Below are 21,355 nucleotides of genomic sequence, written 5' to 3' on the forward strand. Positions count from 1 at the left end.
AAGTCACACAAACCCAGAGCAGGAATCCCATAAAAGAATGCATCAAACATAGGAAACCAACTGGAACCCCACAGGTAGACCAAAATTACACTTAACTTCTCAAACAGTGGGGGAAATACCTCCAAAAGTTTATTAGCAGCCTCTCTTTGCATGAAGTGTCCTTTATTTCACATCAATCTGCCCTAGCTAGGCTTCCTTCTCTCCTCACCTTTGGCAACAAGCCACATCCAGCCTCTAATTAATTTCAGAGATTCCTCTCCCCTCCCATGAGATTCTATGTTTCTCAAGAATGAGATTTAACAAACATGAACTAATATGATTGGGCCACTGTGATTGATTCTGTAGAGACAGAGAGACAGATAATGGATGAATGGATGGATGGATGGATGGATGGATGGATGGATGGATGAATGGATAGACAGGTTTAGATAGAGACAGATGATGTAGACAGTCAGTGATTTACCACTTAGTTGGACAATAAGCCCATGCAATAATAGACTCTGTTAGTTGGTCACAGTCTCCAGTTCCTTTCCAACTCCTACAATTACTCATTTTTAGACTCTTCTAATGTCCTCATGGACCATCTACTCCAAACATCAGCTTCATGGCTCATTTACTTCCTCATCACCAATAATTTTGACCTCTACTCCACTGCTCCAGGGCACATGACATTTTGATAAAAATTAACATAGGAACATTCTGATGTGTCCTGAAATAAACTATTAAACTCCTTTATCATCAAATAAAGTACAAAATAAGAACTTCACTCCCAACTCAGAATTTCACCTAACTATCAACCTCCATCCCTAGCCTTGAGACAATTATGAAAAAAAGGCAGGTCAGAGACTGGGTAAGGGATGGGATAGGGTTAGCACCATCCAGTAACAAGTATAGATTCTGACACCAAAATCCCTGGGTTCAAATCCTAGCTTTGCATGATTCTGGAAAATCTCTGTTTCCCAATCTGAAAAGTGGTGATTATGGTAAAACCTACCTATGTTGTGGGAGTATTTCATAAGGTAACATATGTAAAATACTAGAATAGTGACTGGTAAATACTCAGAAAGTATTTGTTTTTATTATTGGTCAGCAAATCACACAGAATCATAAGATCTACATTTGCCAAGCTTGCTCATCTCATTCCATAGAAACCAGCTCTTTGTTCTCTAAGAGATCGCTAATATTTTTTAAAGTCTGGATCTTAAATCCCCTCACTCTACACACCATTGCCTAACAACATGGCTTCTCACTTCAACCATTCTTTTGTCAAAATCTTCACTTCCATCACTCTCTCAGCCTTCCACTGCCCCACCCAGGAGAAGCCCAACCCACATGAACCAGGTAACCAACCCTCTCCACTTGCATGCACAGGTCAAGGCAATGCAGGTGCCTTGTACTGGGAATCCGTGGTCCCCAAATTCAGTCAGGCCCCTAATGCTCCCAGGAATTATTCTACATGACTATAGTCACGTTCCTCTACCAGGCCCCATAACAGCTGTATCCTCAAATCCTGTGTCCTCAAATCTTTACACCATCCTCTCCCACATACTCAGCTAATGACCTTGATTCCTATAGCACAAAGCAAATGACACATGGAATCACCCAACTCCCTGACCCAATGTCCTCCCCCCAGAAAAAAAAAAATCATGACCAATGAGCAGGGGCACTAGGGGAGATTGGGGTCTAGACACAGTTCATGAATCTGAGAAAAGGAAGAAACTGGAATTTCTAAAATGTAGACATTTAATTTTGTTTACCTAATAGTAATTTAATGTAAACTGAAGATTACCCCATATGCAGGAAAGAGTTACAATGACAGGCTGACTGCTATTCTGCTTGCCAGGTTGGTCTCTGGCTGGTGTCTGGGGGCCTGGATGTCGGGAAGGTTCCCAAGGCTCCTCAGCTGGTCAGACTGGCTCACTGTGTCTATACCGCCTGCACAAACAGTGCGGTTAAAGCTGCATATCTGTCTTCCTTCTGGGTATCTGGAATTTGGGTCATTTTAGGCAGAGGGTGCCTCCCTCTCCCTCTGCTCCTCCCCACCTCTTACACTCTCTCTCAAAAAAAATTAATAAAAGCATCCATTTCCTAATAACCTTTGTCATTTGAAGGAACTCTGCGCAGGTAAGTGGCTCCTCCTGGGGCAGCTGGCAAAGTGGCGTGCTGCTCATTTCTTCCAGAACAGCATCAATGCGGAACTCCATCAGATCATTGACTCTGTCAAGCAGCAATTCCAGGTCCTCTTTGGAAAAAATAAAAGTGAATGAAAGAGATTAAGCATTTTGTTTTTTTTTTTTTTAAATGCACATGACTGGAGCACCTGGGTCGCAGTTGGTTAAGCCTCCGACTCTTGGTTTTGGCTCAGGTAGTGATCTCAGGGTCATGAGCTGAAGCCTCCTCCAGGCTCTGCTTGAGATTCTCTCTCACCCTCCCCCACTGCCCCTCCCCACCCCCTGCTCTCATGCATGCTCTCTCTCTCTCTCTCTCTCTCTCTCTCTCTCAACTAAATCTCTTTTTAAAAATGCACACAACTAAACTACAGTAGTGAAACCAGGATTAAAGTCGCTCCAGACTGCTATTTCTCACTAGGTTTTTGCACACACTGTCCTTCCTCTAACTGACTTCCAGCTCTGACTCTCTCCACCTGCCTCACTCTGACTCAGACTTAAAGAGCTGGCTTGAATGCAGCTCCTGCAGGAGGCTTACTGGGAATCTGCACGTATTTCCAGGGGCCTCCTCCTCCTTCACTGGCACTGACCCCCGAGCATCCTTCCAACACCACATGTACCATACTGCCTACTTGTCATGTGTCTTTTCTCCTTCTGGAATTCCTCTTTGTCATCCTTGCTTCTTCAACACAGCTCTGTGCCTATTCCACAGGAGGTATTCAACAGATATTCTTTTTTTAAGATTTTTTTTCATTTATTTGAGAATGAGAGAGAGAGAGAGTGCAAGAGAGAGCATGAGCTGGGGGAGAGGCAGATGGAGAGGGAGAGGCAGACTCCAGCTGAGCAGGGAGCCCGATGCAGAGCTCGATCCCAGAACCCCAAGATCATGACCTGAGCCGAAGGCAGACGCCTAACCAGCGGAGCTACCCAGGTGCCCCTTCAACAGATATTCTTTTTTAAGATTTTATTTTTAAGTAATCTCCATACCCAATGTGGGGCTCAAACTCAACAACCTCGAGATAAAGAGTCACATGCTCTGCCAACTGAGCCAGCCAGGCACCCCAACAGATATTATTGATGTGAAATTCCCTCGAGTTTTCTTTTACAGTTACTATCATAAGGTACATTTTTTAAAGTTGTGCTAAAGTAATATTGAACACTAAGTTCCATAGACAGAAAGGTCAATTCTAGAGGAAATTAACACTTTTACATCAAAAGTAGGAATGACGGTTAATAAAGCTCCATCTAAGGAGCTATATTAAGCTATAATACAGCTTCAACAGATAAAGTGAATTCTTTTTTTTTCCTGCTATTGCTTTTGTCTGGGGAATGAAATTAAAATTGAATGCAGAGAAGTCCATGCTATATACTCATGATGTATCAAAGATGTTATACACTCCCTTAAATACATACCTTTGCTTTCTAAAGAATAAGGCCCTAAAGGTTTTCAATCATTTCTGAGCTAAAACCAAAATACCTAAAAGTTCTGCCTGGTAACCTTATTTCCTACTAAAAGAGAGCCAATACATTAGTGCGTATACGTGCTGAATATAATTCTTTAGAGTTTCTGAAGGACATCTGTGATCTACCCGCCCCCCAAGATGTCCATGTCTTACTCCCCTGTGAATGCTACATGATATGGCAAAGGGGACTTTGCATGATCAAGTTAAGGATCTTGAGTTGTAGTAACTGTCCTAAATTATCTAGGTGGGAATTATCTACACTAGGTGGGGCCAGTGTAGCCATAGGAGTCTTTATAAGAGGGAGGCAGGAAAGTTAGAAGACAATGTGCCCATGGAAGCAGAGAAACAGAGAGAAAGAGATTTAAGAATACTATGCTGCTGGCTTTGAGGACAGAGTGACCATGAGCCAAAGATTGTATGGGGACTCTGGTTGCCGGAAAGAATTCTCCCCCAAGGCCTCCACAAGGAACTATCTCAGCTGATAATTTAATTTTTAACTCCCTAAGAGTCATTTTGGGACTCTTCTCAATCTGACATCAATTGTTTGACATCAATCTCAAATCTGTCACTTAAATCACAAAAAGAAAAGAGAATCAAAGAACTAAAGAGAACTTTTTTAGAAATTAGGTCCTGTCTCCAACTAGCATAGTAATAAAACTTCCAAATGTAAACATTCCAATCCTAATATTCTCTAGGGAGAAGAGTACTAAAATCTACCTTAGTAGCCACCTCATTTGGTTGTGAAAACTCGTACTATGAAGTTTTGATACCTTTTATAAATACCTCCTTCTAGAATGTTAGCCTCTTTCCTCCTGTTCTGGTTCCCAGGGAGATGTATTTTGGAAAGACTATTGGTTTAGAGGCAAGGGAACTGGGTTCTAAACTCACTCTTTCTGCTTGCATCTCTACCACATTAGAATTCACTCAGAATTTTGGGATCAGTTTTCCAACTTTACCCTGACCATCTTATATAAAGTCTAGTGTCCAAAAATAAGTATAATTTTTAAATGTAGGTTATCTCTGGGGACAAAATTAAAAAGTGAGTATGTATAGTTTCCAGGAAATGAATGAGTTCATGTAGTTTGGTAAAATTTCCTAGGGAACAGCTTATGAAAAACACTCCCATTTCATTATTTATATCACAGTATCTAGAAGAAATTATACAATAGACATTAAGAACTCAGCCTTTCAAAATGAGAAATAATAACCATTCAGACAGACTTACTGATCTTTGCAAAAGCATTTTTTAAGTATGTTTCAATGTTCAGTGAAGCCCAAGTGATTGCAGCCAGGCCAGGTTGGAGAGCTTCATCCACTTTCGCCAAATGAGGAACCATCAGCTGCTCAATGGTGGGAGGCATTTTTGACTTCACTCTCTGATACTCAGCCAGCATCATCTACAATGAAATGGAGGTTAAATGATCAATTAATATTGTACTTTTAATATCTGTTTTTAAAAAAAAAAAATCTGTTTTTTATCCAAAAGCTTGACTTCTATTTAGAGTCCAGCTGTAGGGCTCCAATAGCAGCCTGGCAGGTAAAGTGGCCAAAACAAAACCAGAATAGAGCAGATGAGAAATATCTCCATAAGTATAAATTCCTAATCCAATATAAAACAGCTAAAGAAAAGAAAAAACTTAGAGTAGGAGCTTCTCACCCTTTACCCAGTTTGAAAGGGGAGAAGTATCCTAAGGTCAAGTGACTTTTCTAAACCAAGTTACCAATACATTAGCCAATACATCCTGAGGCTCACTCATTCCACTTTGTACACTGGCACCATGCACAGCCTGCTCCTCCAGGCACCTTCTGTGGAACATACTCATCACCCAAAGTACTGGGGTCACCAGAAGTCTGCCTCAACCTATTGCTGAAATCATAGGCTGAGCTTTGATGTAAGACCCAAAGCATACAAGGAGTCAGGAACCAGCGTTGATGTTAAGTGTCATGGCTTTAGGTACCACCCATATGCCAAAGACAACCAAATTCACGTCTCAGCCCAGATCCCACTCCTAAAGTCTAGATTCATATATGATGAAAGTCTATTTAGTTATTGCCAACTGAATATATAAAAGACATTTCAAATTCAGCATATCCAAAACTGAAAGTTTGTTTTTCCCCAAAATCTTCCCTGCTCACAGCATTCTCTATCCCATCCAGTGGTGGCTCCTGTCTTGCGCACCCACAGGTAATCCATCAGGATATCTTGTTTGCTCCATATTCAAAAGATCTGTATCTCACCTACTTACCATATGCACTGCTCCCACCATTGCTGACTTTCCTCTAAATTATTGTAATGGTCTACCATTGTCTCCCTGCTACCACTAGTGCCTCCTACAGTCTATGTTCATTTAGCAGCAAAGATCATTTCAAAATGTAAATCAGATTATTTAACTCTTCTGCTTACATGACCACATGCATTACCATCTCATGTAGGGCTATAATTTCTTATGTGTGTCCGCAAAGATCTACCCAGGCTGGTCCCCATTACTTCTCTGATCTTATCTGTAATCATTCTTCTCATCTCTTACCTACTCCTGCCCTACTACCTTCCTTACTGGCCCCCAGCCTCAGGGCCCTTGCATCCCCTTCAAATAATTACTCAAATGCCATCTTCTCAATTAGGCCTATTCTGAATGCCTATTTAAATTTATAAACCGTCACCAAAACCACCAACACACTCTATCCTCTTTGTTCTGCTCTATTTTTTCCACATGCCTATCACTTTCTAATAGACTATGTAACTATGTTCATTATTTGCTGTCTTACCCAACTAGAATAAAAGGACAAGAGTTTCTATAAAAACAAGAATTTTGTCTGCTTTGTTCAATGCATCTGAAACAGTGCCTGGTATGTAGGAGATGATCAATCAATATTTCCCTAATATATTAATTAGTTGTTATCAGGAGCATTTGTGATTAGAAACTCATAGATTCTGCTCCTATATGGAAATTCACTTGTTGTGTAATATTGAACTGTGTCAGTATTTTGTTCATATGTTACCATTTTAAATAAGACTTCCAGCCTTTTTTGGTAATGTTAGTATTAACAATAATTAATTATAAGAAAGTAACTTTAACACGCTTCTCAAAGACCATTGTTTTTAGGTCCGTATTTGTAATGTGCATGTTGATATTACTTTGTCATTAAATCAATGTTTACCCAAATGTTCTCCCTGAAATACTAGCCCTAAAAGATTTTTTTTAAAGATTTTGTAAAAAAAAATAAATAAATAAATAAATAAAATAAATAAAGATTTTGTTCATTTATTCATGAGAAACACAGAAAGGGAGAGAGGCAGGGACACAGGCAGAGGGAGAAGCAGGCTCCATGCAGGGAGCCCAACGCGGTACTCGATCCCGGGACTCCAGGACCACACCCTGGGCCGAAGGCAAGCACCAAACCACTGAGCCACCAAGGGATCCCTGCCCTAAAAGATTCTATAGGAAAAATGATCCCTGGACGGATAAGTTTGGAAAACACTGTATACACTATCTTCCCTCTTGTACAATCACAATCAATATTAATGATTCTGAGAAAACTGCAAGAAGGAAGTAAGAAGCCCAACAGACTTCTGTGAATTTTGTTAAACCCAACACTTCCCAAATGGACCACATAATCCTTTCTTCATATAACAAAAACTTTCCCATAATTTCTCTATATTCTTTCAATTTCCATGAAAGCCACTTCAGGAAAGCCTATGTTGGGGTGGTTCTATTAGCGGCTACCTACACATTTGCTGACGCATTTGTCCACAGCTTATCTTTTTTCAATGTCCATCACTTATTCTATCTGGGAAGCAAATCAGCAGGCCTTCTATTTCTCCCCTTAATCCATTAACCCCATGAGATATTGTTCATTTTATAGATAAGAAACTGAGGCTCAGAAGTGGTATCCAGATAATGGTTTATATCCAGATCAAATTGGACATAGAATCTATACTCCTATTAGTCTATGCGGGCTCATTTCTTTTTGAACTATATTCCAAGGAAAAGATGAAGAAACCAGTCTCTCAGCTACTTTAGTGTGTCTGTGGAAGCCTAAGAGCTCTGTTAAATATTCAGCACCATGGGATGTCTGGGTGACTCAGTGGTTGAGCATCTGCCTTTCACTCAGGTCGTGATTCCAGGGTCCTGGGATCGAGTCCTGCATTGGGCTCCCTGTAGGAGTCTGCTTCTTCCTCTGCCTTTCTCTGTGTCTCTCATGAATAAATAAATAAAATCTTTTAAAAAATATTCAGCACAGTAACTCTGGAACATCGGAGATGGTCCCCCAAACCTGCCAAAAGATCTGCTGTTACCAGCTACTCGTGTTGGGTAGGGACCTTTTTCACTCTTTCAACCTCCAAGATATAATAAATGTCAACCAGATGACAATTTACTTGCTTGAATTGTCATTTATAACTGCAGTGGTTTTAAAACATTTTTTGACCCGCCTTCCTCCATGGTGTAGGATCTATGTCCTCTCTCCTTGAATCTGGGTGGACTTATGGAAACCAATTGATTACAACAGAAGTGATGCTAAGACATATGAAGCTATCCTAAAAGCCATGCAACTTCCTATGTGTTCACTGTAATGTACCCTCTTAAACTCTGAATTCCCATATAATAAATTCTACTACCCTGAGGCCTCCATACTGAAAGACCACACATAGATGCTCTAGTCTTTAATCCCACCTGAGTGAAACTTCTGGCTATACCTATCAAAGACCCAGACAAGAGAATGAAATCACTTTGGACCTTCCAGAACCAACATCTGCAAGCTAATCTAAATGACTTTAGTCAATACCACAAGGAACAGAAGAATCACCTAGCCAAGGCTTGCTTAAACTCTACACCCACAAAATCATGAGATATAAGAAATAGTTGTTCTAAGCCACTACATTTTGAGGTTGGTTGTTACCATGCAACAGATAACTGAAATAATAAATAATAAATAAATAACAAATCTATGGACAAAATTATATTCTGATAAATATTATTTCTTAGTAAAAATACTATTTTCTTTGCAAATATGTAAATTGACTACATGGTTTCCCTAATAGGCAAGAAAGTCTAAAAAGAAATCCTAACATGCTGACCAGTATTTGATGGGTCTACATTTGAGGAATGTCAATCCACTGGCAACATTAGCTTTTTAATATAACATAAAAGAGTGGAAAACAGTAGACTACAAGTCTGGGCTCAGGTCCTACTTCGGATACTTACTAGATATAAAACCTTGGCTAAGTCATTTAACTTTTCTGAACAATGGTTTTGTCATAAGATAATATAATAGTATTCTATCCCCATTACGTAACATGGTTGTGAAAAAAATCACATGGAATAATGAACAAGAAAATGGTTAAAATGTAAGGCATTACGCAAAGGCATGGCTTTATTGGCCTTATCCTGTGAAGTTAGCCACTATAAAATTGTTAACAATGGTTTCCATGTTGTCAAATATCATGGCTGCATCTCTGCACTCATCTTGCACATCCTTCGAGTTGCATTTGTCACTGGTGATCACTCTCTCCCACACAACAATTTCCTTGAGCTTTCCTCCCACCTCAATGACCAATCATTAATTTTATTTGCATACGTGTCCCCCTTTATCAGACCTGTTAATATTGGGGCAACCCAGAGCTTAGCCTAGGCCCTCTACTCTATCTTTATTCTCTTCCTTGGAGATCTCACCAAGGAAAATTACTTTAAATACCAACTATGTTTCACTTTTGTTTGTTTTAGTAATCTCTACACCCAATGTGGGGCTCAAACTCATGATCCCAATATCAAGAATTGCATGACCATGGGGCACCTAAGTGGCTTAGTCAGTTGAGCATCCAATTTCTGGTTTGAGTCAGGTGCTGATCTCATGAGTCCTGGTTCTGGTCCTGCATCCAGCCCTGTGCTTAATGGGATTTTCTCTCAACATCAGCAGCTTCCTCTTCTTATGATCTCTCTATCTCTCTCTCTCTCTCTCTCTCAAAGAAATAAATAATTTTTTTTTAAAAATAGTTGTAAATAAATAAATAAATAAATAAATAAATAAATAACTAGTTGCATATTCTTCTGACTGAGCCAGCCAAGTGCCCCTCAATACCAACTATATTTTTAGAACTCTCAAATCTATGCCTTCCACTTTGACTTTTCCACTTAACTCTTTCATGGATAACACCTTCATTTAGATATCTAAAAGTCACCTTACACTTCAGATGGAAATTATTGATTCAATCCTGTCCTCCAAAATATACTAGATCCAGTCTGTAAATGGAACTTTCATTCTGGGCCACTGCATATTACTGAGCAAGTGGACAGAAAATGACCTATGGAGTGATACACAATTGTGCTACTTTAGTAAATCCAAAATTCAGTTTGAGTCACTCACATCAAACACAAAGAAATCATCCTTGAGTTCCCTCAGAACCTGCCTGTTAACATTCTCCTCTAATCCACTGATCTACTACTTAGCTGCCATCCTACTTCAAGCCACCATTATCTCCAACCTCAACCAGTACACCTTGCACGTAGCCTTCACACGGACACTCTGATCTCCCTAAAATCTATTCTCTACCCAGCAGCAAGAACAATTTTTATTATTAAAAAAAAAAATCATGCCAGGGCACCTGGGGTAGCTCAATGATTGAGTGTCTGCCTTCAGCTCAGGTCATGACCCCAAGGTACTGAGATCGAATCTTAGATTAGGTTCCCCGCCAGGGGCTTGCTTCTCCTTCTGCCTAGGTCTCTGCTTCTCTTTGTGACTCTCATGAATAAATAAATAAAATCTTTTTTAAAAAATCATGCCTTTTTCTCCTGCTCCAATTCCTACAGTGGCTTCCTGGTGCATTCAAACCTGTTCCTAGGTTTACGAGATCAGTGATGACCTAGCTTTTGCCAACCCTCCAGTCTCATTCCTTCTCAATCTCCACTCCAGTCATTCTGGGTACTTGCTACCCCTCAACAGTGACATATCACCAGATTTTTTTAATACAAACTGGGGCTAGCCAGAAAAGGGGAAAATTAAAGGACCATACCTTCACGTTACTGAAGTTCTTTTTGTATACATCCCGTTTCTGGAACAGGGCAGCTGCAAATGGTGAAACTTCTAGCCCCATCTGTGACATGCACTCTGTTTCTCTAAATAAGGTTAATATCTGAGGATCAAAGTTTACAAACAATTCCCCCATGCATGGAGACTTCACCAATAAAGATGCCTCAAGTCCTATGTGAATTTCTTCAATCTGTGTGAAGAGATCAACATTTTTACTAGTAGAAAATTCAATGCCTCCGTAGGGTATCTAGTTCAGTCATTTCTGGGAATGACAATCAGGAAGTATTTGAGGATTTGAGCTTTTCAAATTAAAGACAACACTCTTCTTCTAAGATCATTTTCAGAAAACGGCCTTCAGGGTCTCAGCAGTGATGCAATGCAGTTGTGACTCACACCTGACAGATACGGGGACACTGCAATAGTGGTGGCTTCTCAAAAGCCATTTAGCTCTCCAAAACCTTCATGCCTACTCCATTATTTTTCCTAATAAAAGTTTCATAAAATCTATTAAACTCAGTTTTCAGTTATTTAGAAAAACAATGAATACCAGTATGGAGACATCTCTGTTATTGGCTCAGGCACCAAAAGCTGAACCAGGAAAATGAGATTTCATTTTAGAGGCCCTGTATGGCTGAATTTTATCCTCCAAAATACTTCCTGCCAATCTATAAAAAGATACAAGCATTGGTAGGGTATGAAGTACAATTTGATGAACATAGTATAACCAAAGAAAAATTGTTTAACAGAGACATACTAGTATTTACTGACACATTACAGAACTTAATGGATAGAAAAAAGACAGAAATCCTAATCAATGAGGTAAAAGAATCAATAAACTGGATCTTCTTTCTCCCTTGGGAGTCTGTAAATTAAACAAAAATGAGTTTCTGTTAACTGGCTTATAATTTTTTTAAATTAATCATTTTTCTTCATGAATATATTATATTCTTTGACTGGTTACCTATATTCAACCAAACCTGTCCTATGAAATACCCACAAATCCAACTTTCTACAGGAATAAAACTGTCTAATGCTAGCAGAGGGTTTCCCACTGAGTTGACAATGAAGACATTTTTGAAGAGCACATATGGAGAGACTCACTTGTTCAAGCCACGCCCTGTGGTAGAGAACCTCAAACTCCAGGAGGACTTTGGCCACCCTGTTGTAACTGCGAATCACAGGCTTGGCTTCAGCCGTCTGTAGCACAGTTGGGTGCTGCTGGAAAAGCTGCATTGGTTGCTGAATCCTGTGGAAGAGCTGACGAGCCCACAGAATCTTCCCGGCAATGGGAGGCTGATCTCGAGCCAAAGGAGGATCGCATTTCTGCTTTGTATACAGCTTGGAGATCATATCAATGTCAGCCCCATAGTTTGCAAGAATATGCCGATATTTGTCATCGATACCAAGATTAGGTATATTCAATCTGATTTTTTAAAAAAAGTGAATGGTTTGAATTAATGAGAAGATATCTAGCAAGCTCCTTTATTAAGATTTATTTTAAAACATAGAGTAATGGAGGGGAGCCTGGGTGGCTCAGTTGGTTGGTTAAGTATCTGACTGACTCTTGGTTTTGGCTCAGGTCATGATCAGGCTCCATGCTCAGCATGGAGTCTGCTTGTCCCTCTCCCTCTGTTCCTCCCCTACCTCTCAATCTCTCTCTCTCTCTCTCTCTCTTAAATAAATAAAATCTTTTTTAAAAATATGGTAATGGAAAGAATGAGATATTTGGCATTTTTAAAAAAACAAAATAGTATCAATCCATCCACTGTACCTCAATAAAGTGGTTTTAAAAAATAGTATCGTGGTGCCTGGCTGGCTCTCAGTCAGTAGAGTATGCAACTCTTGATATCAGGGTCATGAGTTCAAGCCCCATGTTGGCCATTGAACTTATTTTTTTTTTAAAAAATAGTATCAATCCTTAAAATCTAGGCAAAATCATTAACCTGGTATGAATTTTTTCAAATTACTTAAACATTAAGTAATATTATGATAGGTAGTCACAAGGTACTTCAAAGCTAACAGGCAATGAAACAAACGCCTAATCATCTGAAAAACTTAAAAACAGAGACCCTGTTACGCAGAATTACAAGAAAGGATTTTCTTTCCATTAGAATATGAAAAAATAATTAACAATAATAAAATAAGCTAAACTATGTTCATATGACCCCAGTTTTAGAAGCTAGAACAGAATTTGTTTCAAATTTTTACCTTTCAAATTTCTTTAACATCCTTAGAGCTTGATTTGTGTTTTGAATCCTTTCAAATGTAACATCCATGAACTTCTGCAACTCATTCTAAAATAGAATGAAGTCTAATTGTAAACAATGAATTCAGATTGAGAAAAGTCCCATTCTTAAAAAATTTTTAGGGTATACATTTTTTTTTTATCAAAGTATAATTGACATACAATGTCACTTAGTTTCAGGTACAACACATTGATTTGACAATACTACACATTACTCAGTGCTCAGCACATAAGTGTAGTCACAACAGCTGTCACCATAAACTATTATAATATTATTGAGGAAGAAGTCCTATTGAGCAGCAAGACAAAAGAGCCCCCCATTCTCTATGAACACATACAATATAACAGAAAATATAACAGAAAATTTAATATTCACCCAAGCTTGAAATATAAATGCCCAGAAGCCAGAAGAAAGAGGGACTTGAAAGCCAGAGTAGTCACAGGAGTTGGCACCTTGGCAGGCTCCATGGGTTTGGGTCAGATAAAGGGCCAGGGGGTTAGCACTGGGGTTTTATCACAATGTGGGCAGAGAAGCTGTGAGGTCCTAATACTCTCAACAGAGTATTTGCAGAGAGCCATTGCCCTTGAAATGCAGCCCAGTCCAAGCAGTGATTATGTCCGCAAGATGGGGAAAGCAGCAGTAGGGCTTGCCACCTGCCTAGAGACATGAAGGGATGAAACAGGCTGCCTCAATCGTGATCCCACACTTCCCCTGTAAAGGTCCATGCAGCAACTATTTTCAGCTTTGTGGAGCAGCTATCTTTCACAACTACTCATTCACCACTATGTGCAGAGGCAGCCATAGATAAGCTATAAACAAAGAGGCAGGGCAGGATTTGGCCTTTGGGCATAGTTTGCTGACCCCTGCCCTAAAGCAAATGAAATCCTATGTCTGTGCCACACCTACATGAGCGGTCTGAGTTTAGACTACACATGAGATGAGAGGGTCTAACCTAAGAAATTAAGATAACAGCTAGTCTGGAATGGCAAAACCACTGGGGTCCCAGCAGGAGGAATGCAAAGCCACTCTACAGAAACATGTCCAGAGCCCATGGCTGTAAGACCACTACAGAAAAATAAATTAGTAAATAACTCCTGAGAATTTCAAAAGGAATAACTTAAATATCAAAATTTTAAGAAATATCTTTCATAAAGCTGTCAAATCTACTTTCCAAAATGATCTTCATTATGGTTCCTGCAAACCTTACATATCTTACACTATTGTACAAATCTGCCCCCTCAAAAAAAATTACACCAAAAAATAAAGCATGTGATTTATTCTTTGTTCACTGTGAGATTTGGTACAGTTGTCACTAAAATCTAAATTGAGTTAATCAAAGACATAAAAATTATTTCATTATTTTCTGTCTTATATTCAAGATAAAGTTCCAATCAGTCCTTTTTTTCTCAATTTTACCAGACCAAAGTTTTGAGCCTCTACAATTAAAGGGGTCATTAGCTTACATTGTGATAGAACTGGGAAGCCAGTTGCACATGCAGTAAGAATAATACCAAGATCAGCTTGATTGTACACAAGTAGTTTGACAAGACAACCAGTTGGAAATATCCAGGACACACTGGAAACACTCAATACTTGAAGAGACACTGCTACCTGGGGGCAAATAGGAATGCTCTCTGCCCCACTCAGCAAAACCTCAAAGTTGAAGGATCACTACACTTACGGCAACGTATTCTTGTTCTCAATACTTGTCATTATTCCCACTACAACTATATATGAATACTCTTTATATACTATATATATAATTTATAAGATAGATTAAAAACAGAGACCCTGTTATGGGTCACATAGACAGATAGATAGATAGATAGATAGATAGATAGATAGATAGATAGATAGACAGATGTTACTTCTTCTGCAAAGACCACATGCTAGGATTGAAAAACTGTCCCGCACTGAAGAACAGTATGGCTGGCCTACCTAAATAAACACTCAAATGTTGTCAGTATGTGAACAACAACAAGAAGAAACTTGTATAAACCATGCACAACTAGACAACAATGCTTTGCAATGCTTATATTCCCTTCCTCAAACTTCAAACAGTAGCAACTTTACTGAGCCCTAATACCTGTACGAGGTTTTCCTTGCTTTTCTACCCTGTGGCTTTTCTACCCTTTAGCACAAAGGCCTGTGCTAAACTCTGTATGAACATCTAAGAACTTATATTCATCTTCTTTTCCCTTCCTTGGGCCATTGTTATAGTCTTGTAGAGTCTGGCCATGGAATCTTCATACTAGTCCTCTTATTAGTCCTGGGCTCTCAAGTTCTACTCAATTTTTTCTTATCTCAGCTTGGCATCTCAACAACTTGTCCTTTACTAAATACTGCCTCACTCTGCATGCTGGAATCAGTATGCTTCTAGACTTCCACTGCTCCCCTGGTTCCAAGGCATTCCCTCTCTTGGACCAGTGAGCACTAGCACAAACTCACCCTGGATAGGATCCAGGCTCTGAGCACTGGACACAACCTTGATCCAAGGCACTCATGTACCACCATCTCTCCATGCCCTCCAGTCCTTATCTTGAAGACACCACAGTTACTGGTCCCCGCCCTCCCTTCTCTCCAAGGTTCATCACTCCAACTCCCAACTCCAACAAGAGGTGTGGAGAGGTCAGTATTTCCCCCCTGATTTTATAGAAACAAGGACTGAATTCATGAGAGTAGGTAAGTAATTTAAAGGAGAAAGGGGCTGGATAAAGAAAGAGAATGGATGGGCGCTTGGCTGGCTCAATCGGTAGAGTATGTGATTTTTGATCTCAGAGTTGTGAGTTCAAGCCCTGCACTGGGTGTAGAGATTACTTAAAAATAAGAATTTTTAAAAAGAAAGGCGCCTAGGTGGCTCAGTCAGTTAAGCAGCCAACCCTTGATTTCAGCACAGGGCATGATCTCAGGGTCGTGAGATTGAGCCCTGCATTGGACTCCATGTTCAATGGGGAGTATGCTTCTCTCTCTTCCTTTCCCTCTGCCCCTCCCTAACACTTGTGTGTGCACTCTTTCTCTCTAAAATAAATGAATAAATCCTTTTTTTAAAAAGGGAGGGGGCGTCTGGGTGGCTCAATCAGGTAAGTGTCTGCCTTCAGCTCAAGTCGTGATTTCCAGATCTGGGGATTAAGCTGCACATCTGGCTTCCTGCTCAGGCTGCTTCTCTCTCTCCCTCTCCCTCTACCCCACTTCACATTCTCTCTCTCTCTCTCTCTCTCAATAAATAAATAAATAAATAAATAAATAAATAAATAAATAAAATCTAAAGAGAGAGAGAGAGAGAATGTTGAAAGGGACAAAGAAGTCAAAGAAAAAGCAATCTTCCAACCAGAGACAAGTAGACCATGTTTGAGGTGTAAGACGAGATAAACAATACTGTTGAATTAGAAAAAAAAAAAGATTAGTGCAAATAGGGTAAGTATCTACAACTAATGCTTTAAAATCAGACTGAAGGGCATTTATAAAATTATATTCTTGGTATTATACAAAGTGGGCACAGTTTTTTTTTTATTGGAGTTCAATTTGTCAACATATAACATAACACCCAGTGCTCATCCCGTCAAGTGCCCCCCTCAGTGCCCATCACCCAGTCACCCCAACCCCCCACACACTTCCCTTTCCCCCATCCCTTGTTCGTTTCTCAGAGTTAGGAGTCTCTCATGTTCTGTCACCCTCCAAAGTGGGCACAGTCTTGACAAGGTCTCCCCATTCCTCTTACATCCCCCATCCATGTACTTCGACAACATGTTGTTATAGCAACAGGTGTAGCCTCCTCTCTGAAGCCTTTGCTAACCCCAGCCAAGCAGAAGGTAGGGTTGTTCTCCTAGGCTCACATCGTACCCTCATGGGCTCCTGCAATTATGCCCTGTATTACAGGCCTGTCCTCCCTGTAAGTTTCCTTAGGACTTCTTTGGAATATGTCCCTTTATCTTTGAATCCTCACTTCCAGGCATAAGATCAGAATATTATACTGTTATAGTTGGTCATTTTAGCCACTACTTTTCCTTTTTTTTAAATGATGTACTCATTATTCTAACATGTATGTATTTGTATTTTAATCATATCACATGTCTATCTCTGACTGTGAGCTCTGAGGGCAAATCTAGATGATTTATTTCTGTATTTATAACACTCAGCATAAAGGTGTTCCCCATCTACCTCTATCCCACACACAAGCTACTAAAGTACCATGTGACCTGGAGCTTCTGGGAAACACAGAGGGAGCAGAGAATCAGGACTACCACTGCCCATCAGTTTCCAAAAAGAGATCAAGATCCACCATCCTTATGTCTGAATCACCCCCCAAAAAAGTCACTGCATAAATTATCATAGGCACTACACTTTCCCATCAACTGAAACATGTCTCCTAGCATAATAGTTAAAAACTTGAATCCTAGGGCCAGTCTGCCTGTATTTAATCCTGACTCTACCAATTGTTATCCCTGTGACTTTGGGCAAGTCATGTAACCTCTCTGTGCCTTTTTCTTCCTCTGCAAAAGAGGGCAATAACAGCACCCACTTTACAAAATGATTGTGATTATTAAGTGGTTAATACCCATAAAGTGCTTAGGATAGTAACATACAGAATGAGCTAATTTTATTGTGATTTCTTTTATCACTGAACTCACTCCCTCAGAGCTCTTTATCCTTAAAGTATAGAAATTGACTTCAAATCAAATATTTTGGAAAAGAAGTAACAAAATGGTCATTTTCCTTTTATAATCAGAAGGGCATAGGATGAAAAAGTCTGCATATGAACTACAGTACACACTTATGAGGTCATTCCCTCCCTTACTCTCCCTGATTCTCCTCCTCTTAATGACAAACATCCCCAACATCCCCACAACAGAGGTCCCAACCCCACCACATAACCCACATGTCACAGGCCCAGGGCTAGACACTCCACTAACTAGCCAACCCAACCCTTTCCTTATGGATTTGAAGCTGAAGTTAGTCCTAATATACGTTCTCAGAAGTTGCTAATGGCCACTCATTGCCCAATGGACTGGAAGTCAAGATGTCTGGTCTGCAGTGAGTGGGGGTGGGGGACTAGGGCAGAAAGAAAAGAGAGCCTACAGACCAAGAAGGGCCCGAGTGCTGAATGGGTCCTGATACCACTGTTTCTAAGGTGAGCTGCAACCCTGCCTTTGCAATCTGCCAGACAGTTGGTATAAAGTAACAATGGGCCACCTGGGTGGCTCAGTGGTTGAGTGTCTGTCTGCCTTCCGCTCAAGGCATGATCCCAGGGTCCATCCTAGGATTGAGTCCCACATTGGGCTCCCTGCGTGGAGCCTGCTTATGTCTCTGCCTGTGTCTCTGCCTCTCTCTCTGTGTCTCTCATGAATAAATAAATAAAATCTTTTAATAAATAAAGTAACAAACAAATGGGAGCAAATTTCTATATTCTAATAACCCCACATTTCAAAAGAAAATGAAAGTTAATTTTCTAAGAACTAAGATGGAAGACATGCAGAAGTCTGTGATTACAGATCATTATCCAAAGCTATATTTATGACCCTTTAATCCATAAAAAAGAGCCTTCAATTATTTATGTGAAATCACAAAATGCAGGCTGCAGTTATGATCGGTCACCTCTGTGATGAAGATGCCTCTCCCTTCTGAATGGTTAATGATTAGCAGCATTATACAGAATGGAAAAAATAAACACACAACTGTCAACAGGCATTTTATTATATGACTTACATGAAGGTCACAAGTCTGCTTGCAAAACTCTTCATAATCCTGGTCAAAATCCATTTTCCGCTGGTCTAAGAAATTATATTCCTTTTTCTTTATGGTGGCAACCATACTCTAAAATGTTATGAAAGATGTAAGACAATATTTAAATATTCTTGCATTACTTTATTAAATATGATCTTTAAAAGTAAAACCTGTATAATCATTCCCCAAAAATCAACTTAAAAGGAGCCCTATTTAATTATTCACATTGCTTAATGTTTATCAGAGGCAATATAATGTTGCCTACTGCATTCAGACAAATCATTTAGAAAGCATTTTCATGAGGTTTTACATATTCCTAAAGAAAAATGTAAAATAAAACCAAATCTGAAAAGTAGAATATTTTCTCTAGAATTTTTTACTAATGACATCAGATATATATATGTATATATATGTGTATATATATATATATATATATATATATATATATATATATATATATAAAAGCCTAGAGTAGAATTTACTAGAACATTTTTCATTGAAAAGTTTGAGTCTTCTCAGAAAATAAATAACACTAACAGAACCCAAACAGCCTGGGAAGAAAATAGTTGTAATATCTGGAGATAAAAAACTATCTTCCAGGCCTTGCATGTCTTAAATAAAACATCAAACCACAATCTGCCATTTCAAGAATCTCCAGAATTAACTGCTTCCTCCCACCCTGCAAAGCCACAATTTATAACTAAAAAGTACAAATCAGGCAATTCGTCTCCTTGAGAATACTATTATCCTACGTTTTGTTTGCTCAGAATAATGAGTTATCATGCTCTATGATCATTCTTAACCAGTACTAAGCCATTCTCAAACTCAGGTGCCCACATTGTTGACACAGGCATATAATTTTTATGAAGAAAGTTGAGCCTCCTTCCATCATCTCTTCTTCAAAGTCATTTCCATTTAAACATCAATTCAAATCTCTCAATAGACAAAATTGTGTAAACTGCATAACTTCCAGAATCAAGTTTACTAATTACATTTAGTGCTGTATAACTACAAAATTCGTTCTATGTAGACACTGTATCCATATAATGCCACCCATCATGTTATGTGCAATTTATAAAAGAGGCACAGAAAAGCTGCATTCCTACATCTTCATGTGGCAAAAAAAAGATTTGGGGCCTTTGGAAAATTCAACTCTATGATTGGATTCAAAGGTCACTTAAGAATATTAAGTTAATAAACTAATTAATAATGACATTAAATCAACTAATCAAACTTGATCTAGTAAATCATTTACTTGACAGATATTTATTGCACACCCATTATATGCTAGTGAACCCTGAAGACACAGAAAGAAATGGAGCAGATGTCCCTGCCCTCAGAGAACTTCCATGCTCAATAGGGGAGAGGGGTCAGAACCTATGTAGAGCACAAATAAATGAACAGGATAATTTCACACTGTGATAAAATGAGCAATGTGACATACAATGGTTGAGAGGAACAGAGGTCAAGGAAAACCTAACTGAAAGGGTCATTTAAATGAAGTTCTGGAAGCCAAGAAGGAATAACCATGTGATAACACAGAAACAGAACTTTCTAGGAAAAAAAGCTCTATAAGCCCTAAGGTGGACTGAACTGAACTGACCTGTGCCTGAAGAATATAAAGGACAGACAGGAGAGGCAGGCAAGGAGGTGGGAGGGGTGGACAGGACCTTGATAGCTAAGCCAGGAGCCTGAGTTTCATCTCCACGGTCACCATTTTGAATTTCTAACATTGGTACTAACACAAAAATCTCACTTGACGCTTTCATGCACCATCCACATTTTATTTCACTACCCTCTAGTAAATCTGTTTTATTCCTTATTTCACTTTAGATTTTCAAAGCAATTTCTCTTTTCAGTATTTCAATCAGGTTAAAACAGTCTTTATCTGCATTTAGATGTATAGTTCAACTTCTCCTTCAAAAATAAACTCTGAAATATGGTCGAAAGTTATTTTTTCATTAAGAATAGAAAATAAATAAATTCCAAACTAAAAGTAAATTAACATATTATGTCTTTGTCTTGCAAAAACTGTTGGTTTCATATATAGATTATCCACCCAGTAGGTAATACCCAGCCCACCTAAAATGTTTCCTGCTATATAACAAATATATTTCTTCTTTTCCTAAAATCTGGTCTACTCAGGAAATGAAAAAGATTCCTGATATTAGCCTAAACTGTTAGAGTACAAAAACCAACATGAGGCAATAAGTTATATGATCCTTTTCAAATTCAAGTACAAAAAAAAAAATTAGCTTTTAATATTACTGTCCCCAAACAAGAGAAACTTGACTATATCTAGATGAAGAATCTAAAACCCATTCTGTTTGTAAAATTTTTTAAAACTTTAAAACATTATTAGATCATTGTGCCCACATAAAAACTGGGATCCCTGGGTGGCGCAGCGGTTTGGCACCTGCCTTTGGCCCAGGGCGCGATCCTGGAGACCTGGGGTCAAATCCCACATCGGGCTCCCGGTGCATGGAGCCTGCTTCTCCCTCCGCCTGTCTCTCTCTCTCTCTCTCTCTCTCTCTCTCTCTCTCTCTGTGACTATCATAAATAAATTAAAAAAAATTTAAAAAAAAAAAAAAAAAACTAAGGTGAGTTATACATATGCCCTTATAAGATAAAGCAGTTAAAAATCAAAATAATGAGGAATGGTTGGGCTAAATTAAAATCTCGTCCCTTTTATTTTGTTAACATAGATCCAAATAAAATGCTTAAATGCAGC

The 21,355-nt window shown here is 39.0% G+C and overlaps 1 protein-coding gene across 1 annotated transcript in view; it reads right to left on the reverse strand.

Moving 5' to 3' along the window:
• DNAH5 (dynein axonemal heavy chain 5) overlaps positions 1 to 21,355 on the reverse strand; it is a 213,886-nt gene that overhangs the window by 173,488 nt on the left and 19,043 nt on the right. Inside the window, exons 12-17 of the mRNA XM_041731659.1 lie at positions 18,607 to 18,714; positions 12,866 to 12,951; positions 11,759 to 12,080; positions 10,641 to 10,847; positions 4,857 to 5,028; positions 2,097 to 2,242 (exon numbers count right to left, since the gene is read on the reverse strand). Of these exons, the coding sequence (XP_041587593.1) occupies positions 2,097 to 2,242; positions 4,857 to 5,028; positions 10,641 to 10,847; positions 11,759 to 12,080; positions 12,866 to 12,951; positions 18,607 to 18,714 (1,041 nt within the window). The remainder of the gene's footprint in view (positions 1 to 2,096; positions 2,243 to 4,856; positions 5,029 to 10,640; positions 10,848 to 11,758; positions 12,081 to 12,865; positions 12,952 to 18,606; positions 18,715 to 21,355) is intronic.

Source organism: Vulpes lagopus, chromosome 17 (assembly GCF_018345385.1).
Source record: "Vulpes lagopus strain Blue_001 chromosome 17, ASM1834538v1, whole genome shotgun sequence".
Classification (NCBI taxonomy): domain Eukaryota; kingdom Metazoa; phylum Chordata; class Mammalia; order Carnivora; family Canidae; genus Vulpes; species Vulpes lagopus.